The sequence below is a fragment of the Phoenix dactylifera genome, unplaced genomic scaffold (assembly GCF_009389715.1).
Source record: "Phoenix dactylifera cultivar Barhee BC4 unplaced genomic scaffold, palm_55x_up_171113_PBpolish2nd_filt_p 000090F, whole genome shotgun sequence".
Taxonomy (NCBI): domain Eukaryota; kingdom Viridiplantae; phylum Streptophyta; class Magnoliopsida; order Arecales; family Arecaceae; genus Phoenix; species Phoenix dactylifera.
In genome coordinates, this window is record NW_024067679.1 from 271,431 (window position 1) to 277,430 (window position 6,000).

General features: G+C 43.8%; 1 protein-coding gene across 2 annotated transcripts; it reads left to right on the forward strand.

Annotated features, from left to right (window-relative positions):
* The first annotated feature begins 3,336 nt into the window (after window positions 1-3,336).
* LOC103695518 (B-box zinc finger protein 20-like) lies at window positions 3,337-4,929 on the forward strand. Of its 2 annotated transcripts, none has more exons than XM_008776878.4 (3): window positions 3,337-3,713; window positions 3,837-4,283; window positions 4,386-4,929. In XM_008776878.4, exons 1-3 carry the CDS (start codon window positions 3,516-3,518, stop codon window positions 4,716-4,718), a joined length of 978 nt encoding a protein of 325 aa, XP_008775100.1. In that variant the 5' UTR covers window positions 3,337-3,515; the 3' UTR covers window positions 4,719-4,929. The 2 variants fall into 2 exon arrangements, with proteins under 2 accessions (XP_008775100.1, XP_008775101.1); XM_008776879.4 differs by having other exon boundaries at window positions 4,389-4,929.
* The last annotated feature ends 1,071 nt before the right edge of the window (window positions 4,930-6,000 follow it).

The following is a 6,000-nucleotide window of genomic DNA, read 5'->3' on the forward strand; positions in this document are numbered from 1 at the left end:
GATGTTATCATCGATTATATCTTTTTTTTGGAACTCAAGGATTTTGTCATTATCAAAAAGAAAAAAATTGTCGAACCTAAAGGATTGATTTTGATGATGCAAAACAGTTGAGTTAAAAGTTGATTAATCTATTTTCTTTGAGTTTAAGTGATCAAATTTTAAATAGCAAAGAAGAAAAAATCCTTCAGCCACTCTCAGAAGAAGATCATCTATCTAAAGCTCTACATAAAGAAGCAAACTCTAAAAGATTTTGAAAACATTCTTTGAAAGCTCACATCCAAACATAAAAGATTTTATCCTAAGCTATCTCAAGAGTCGACTCCAAGCTTGCAACAAGTCGGCCGTAGCACACTGTCGCTGACTGTAGCATCTTCATAAGCGACTCCAACAGACTGCGAGTCGACCCTGGAAAAGTCTCAAAGGATAGACATAAAGCCAAGAAATTTATCATATTGAGGAGTCAACCCATGAACTACTTGAGCTCACTCTTGCTTAACATGAGTTGACTCCATGATGGCCATAGAGAAAAGACAAAGAGCCAAGAAAGTCACTACTTTAACTAGTCAACCCATGGAATTTACAATGCCATAACCAACTAGTCCCTGATCTTGGCATTCACTGATCTTCCATGTGGCGGGAGATTGACAGGTATGTGCCTCTTGTGGTGTCTAATTGCAGGTGGTTGATCAGCGATAGGTAGAACATAGATGCAGTGGAAGACCCTTGGGTGGACTCACTCTCGGTGAGGCGTTGGTCGACCATGGTTAATGTCGACATTCCGGAAGGACTGAGGGTCTGCGACCTCCTTTGGCCCGGAGGTGTGGAATGGGACACTACCCGCTTAGCCTAGATATTTGGAGACTAGCTTGCTGAGAGGATACGGTCAGTGCCAGTTCTAGGGTGTGCCAGCCCTGATGTGGGGGTGTGGAGCTTGACCTGCAGATCCAGGATCAGGGTAGGTGATATCTACGGCTTCCTCCAGAGTGCGCGACGCTTGATGTTTGAGTGTGCTTTGATATGGAAATTTGGCCTGCATCCGAGGGTGGCCTTATTTCTCTGGAAGGTCGCTGGGGCCGGCTCCCGACGAGGCTCGTCTTGAGCAATAGGGGCCTGGATATCCATCCTCAGTGCCCCTTGAGCTAGGTGGTTGAGTTTGTGGACCATGTCTTATTCCACTGCCAGCATGCAAGAAGGATCTCAGAGCTTGCCATGATCCCATCTGGGGTTTGAAGTGATTCGACGTCCTTTTTACGGATGACCAGACAATGGATGATCACCCCCCATTCCAGGAAGGTGGCTACTATGGTAACTTGTCTAGCGTAGTAAATTTCGCTATCCAGGAATGCTTGAACGTTTGGTGAGAGCTACCCCCCTCCTCCCCGAGGTTCGTTGCTGAGAGAGCCCGGTGCCAAGCATCTGAGATCTCTCAAGCACATCTAATGGATAAATCTTTGATAGCTCAGGACATCTAGGGCTCCCCCTCTGCTCATGGAGCATCTCGCATAGTATTCTTCACCTAGGAGCTCCCACCCTCGAGCTTTCTCAAGGTAAATTTTGATAGATATGTACTGGATGGCGAAAGTAGGGGAGAGGCTAGCTTCATCATCAGAAGTCCGAACTCCAGGATGATTGCAGCCGGAGGCTGCCAAATCTTCGACACCTCAATTTTCGGAGCAGAGCTGTGAGCAGCCTAAACTGGCGTGTGCTATGCTTGGCGCGCGCTGTGAGCCCATGCTGTCGTGCTTGAGGGCGATTCAGCTCCAGTTATTGGTTGGATTCAGCAGGAAGTGGGGGGTGGGCGAGTACCATCTGCTGCTCAGAGATATTCAGGCTATGATCAATGGTGGGATGGCCTTACAGGCAAAGTACGTGTATCGAGAGACCAATGGGGCAACAAATTGGGTAGCCTCGTATGTGGCTAGCCATTTTGGAGAGACCTTGTGGCTAGGGAAGAGGGGATTACTCGTTGTACTCCGAAACTTGTTATCTTTTGACTTTTTTAGGTGTATTCGTACCAGTCATATATGATACATCAGCTTCAGTAAAAAAAAAAAAAACACACACACACTATACCTACTTACCTGGTGTCCTCCTCCCTTTCCTTGGATAAAGGCAAATCCTAATGGTCCTTATGATCCAAGTCATGATAAGGCGGGGGCTAGTTTTGTTTTCAGAACAGCTGGTACATTTATTTTTTCTAAAGGTAATAGTTGCCTTATAGTCAAGTCAAGTCGGATTCTCTCACCTTGCTTCACATTTAGATGATTAAGCCACTGGTGCTTGATATTTTGGCTTCTTTATAAAGATTATGGGGGCAACAGCTTAACCATGTATGTAGCAAAGTCAACAAGTTGGTGGAACAACGGGCATACATAGCTAGAATGCAAAGATGCCATGTTGATTGGTCTTTCTAATTTTTTTGCTGAAGTCCAATATTTATAGAGAGAGGGGGGTTAGATTGAGCTACACTCAAGTAGATATCCACTTATATCCAAACAAATCTAGATTGGACAATGGGGACCCCATATCGATGATGCAGATCATTGGATGTAATCTGCTATCTCTAAACTGTTTATATAACAAAAGTCATATGATTCGGAGACATCTGATCTATACATCAACTAATCCAAAAATAGACAATCTAAATAATACTAAAATACGTACATCTTTTGATCATTTAATGGATAAGCTAGGCCTTTCCGAATCATATGATTTTTTCTTGCATTTAAGTAGTTTAAAAATAATAAATCATATCCAATAATTTGGATCGTTGATATGAGACTCTGATTCTCTGATATAGATCTAATTAGATTTGAATGGAGATCCATTCGAATATAGCTAAATTTAGCGCACTCTCTCTCTCTCTCTCTCTCTCTCTCTCTCTCTCTCTCTCTCTATATATATATATATATATATATATATATATATATATATATATATATATATATATATATATGTGTGTGTGTGTGTGTGTGTGTGTGTGTGTGTGTGTGTGTGTTTGTGTGTGTGTGTGTAATTATATTAAAATACTTCCAACATTTGCTTTTGTATGCGGCTGCCGACCTTGACGAGGAAAAGAATCTTATCCTGTCGACTTGAATACATACCTGAAGCTGAAGGTTATGGGCAAAGTAACATGTTACAAAGGGCAAAAGGACTTCATCCAGATTTTTTTGAAATCATTCAGAGTTATCAAGTGGTACGAGTTTCAAGGTGTGGATACTCGGAGGAGAAGGGGAAATCAGTAAACAAAAGTAATAAAAGTACCTGAGATGTCCCTTGAATTGGCTAGCAGGCTGCCCGCCCCCTCGCTTTCAGCTGCACCAATGCACCATCTCCGCGTTCTATAATTCGTTCTATCACCCAAGCAGTATGATTAAATTATTCGAATCCGAGCTCTCTTCCCCACACCCCCACTTCCTCCCTTGATTCCTCCTCCGCCGCTACCTTTTTAGCTTTATCGATCCATTTGCAAGTCCTCCTCCTTGCAAGAAGTGGAAGAGTCGGACAAAGAGATGAAGGTACAGTGCGATGTGTGTGGAAAGGAGGCGGCGGCGGTGTTCTGCTGCGCCGACGAGGCGGTTCTCTGCGAGCCCTGCGACCGCCGGGTCCACCACGCCAACAAGCTCGCCGGCAAGCACCGCCGCTTCTCCCTCCTCCCCTCCTCCTCCTCTCCTTCCCTCCAGTCCCACTCCGTCTGCGACATCTGCCAGGTTCCCTCCTCGAGCCTTTCTTGTAAATCTTTGTGATTATTTCTTTAAGTCTGAGAGAAATTTGGTGAAAAGAAACGATTTTGGATGAAAAGGAGTAGTTTTTGGGGGCGTTGGGAATTGCAGGAGAGACGGGGATTTGTGTTCTGCCAGGAGGACAGGGCGATCCTCTGCAGAGACTGCGATGGTCCCATCCATAGCGCCAATGATCTCACCAAGAAGCACAATAGATTCCTCCTTACCGGCCTCCGCCTCTCCTCCACACCCATCTCCTTCTCCTCCTCCTCTCCGGAGGCAGAGATGGTTGCGGCTAGTAACAACAACAACGTTCCCGAAAGCAATCAAGATAAGGCCTTGCCGGCGGATGATTTGGTCTTGTGCAGCAGCGATAGCAGCATCACCAGCTCCACCTTCGCCGCGGCCGCCCCGGTGGCAGGCGACAGCAGCACCGGCGGGGGCAGCAGCATCTCTGACTATCTCATCAAGATGTGCCCTGGGTGGCGCGTCGAGGACCTGCTTGTCGACGACGCCGCCGCCGCCGCCGCCGCCTTCGCCGCGGATGGTTTCTCCAAGGTCTGTGATCAGTTCCTCTTTCTCGGATTGATTGTATTGGATTCGACCGTGAGGGAAAACAGGAAAAAATTGGCTTCTTTTTGTTTTGTTGTTGTCGTGCAGCAGACGCCGATGGACGAGATGCTGCCGTTCATGGAGGTGGATCTGGAGGGGGCCGGGCTGGAGGCGGTGGCGGAGGAGTTCCCCATCTGGGTTCCCCACGTTCCCCAGATCCCGCCGCCGGATCTCCCAGCCGTCCCCGGCGGCACCGCCGCCACGGCCGGCGTGCATTACCAGCCCTGGGTTGCGGCCAAGGATCTAAACTCCACCCACCATCACCATGGCGCGAAGGCGGCCGGCCGAGAGCGGTGGAGCGACGACGCGTTCACGGTGCCTCAGATCGCCGCCGCATCGTCGAATCCCGGCAAGAGACCGAGGCAGCAGCCTCTTTGGTAGTTCTAAGAGAGTGGCTCTGTACTCGCACTTAATATTTCATATATATATATATATATATATATATATATATATATATATATATATATATATCTTTTTTTAGCTGCTTGTCGTGGTTTTGGTTTTGCGTTTTTTCCTGTGTATAACTTTGCTGATTTTTTTTTTTTTCAAATAACTGGCGAACTGCCCATTTCTGCGGCCTCTTCTTGTTCTACTTCTTTCTTGATCTCTTTATTTTTGGAATTTTACTTTTCTGCTGATGTGTTCTGTCTGGTATGAGTTTGTTTTATGGCTCCTTCAAATGCTATGCCAGAGAAGAAGAACAGTAGTAAGCACATGATTTGGTAACAGGTATCCATCAAATCATATATTAGGCTCCAAAGTTTAAGAGCTTGAGTTGTCTCTCTCGTACTTGATCTTGTCCCTCTCAAAACCAAGAGTGGTTCAGAAAATTACCTCTAGAGATAGAATGGTATTTCGGTTGGGGCATGCAAAATATGAGGCTGGGGTTCTGATGCCACCATTGAAATTATCAATAAATTGTTATAATTTCTGTGTTTTTTTCTTCAGAAAACAATGAATTATTGCATGAATTCATTTTGCAAGAAAATGATAGGAACTTAACAATATAAACCTTATCGGGAGTAATATAAAGTCAATAAAATTGCAACTTATTTGAATTGTATGATCGGTGTAAATTACAGTTTGTAGCATGAATGTATTGGTTTTATGGAAATTTTGAGTCCAAAATCAGGCTATATTTAAAGATATGTTTAAAAATACCAACGAAAAAAGATGTGCCTAACTCTTATTCATTTGAATAGTAGCTTCATTTGCAGGGATAAACAGTTCAGATTCTAGCATTCATTACTTACATACTAGTATTTAGCTGTTATCTTGTACGCCACTATATATGTTAACAAATTAGAAGGGTCTAAAATGCTGAGATCTAAAATTTTCATCTTTTCAAAAAAGCTAATTTCGGTGTGGATTGATTGGCAAGTAGAGATTTTGATTGCGATATTCCTTCCAATGTTTCTGGCTCTTCTATTACAAATTATTTGTATGGGATTTTATTATTAACCGTCTTGCTAAAATTATTTTAAAGATGTTATTTTTTAATCAAAAAATAACTATGATACTACTAATTTATTTATTTATTTATTTAAAAAAAAGAAATTTTACTTGCAAATGTATGGTTAGGTTTGACCAAGTAATTTTATAGAACATGAATTGCCAAAAAAAACTAAGAATGCAGGCAAGCTCACGGCCAGATTAGTCAATG

Coding starts and splice junctions, on each gene's coding strand:
- LOC103695518 (XM_008776878.4), top strand. CDS start 3,516: ATGAAGGTACAGTGCGATGTGTGTGGAAAGGAGGCGGCGGCGGTGTTC. Junction 3,714..3,836: donor CCGTCTGCGACATCTGCCAG/GTTCCCTCCTCG, acceptor TGGGAATTGCAG/GAGAGACGGGGATTTGTGTT. Junction 4,284..4,385: donor CCGCGGATGGTTTCTCCAAG/GTCTGTGATCAG, acceptor GTTGTCGTGCAG/CAGACGCCGATGGACGAGAT.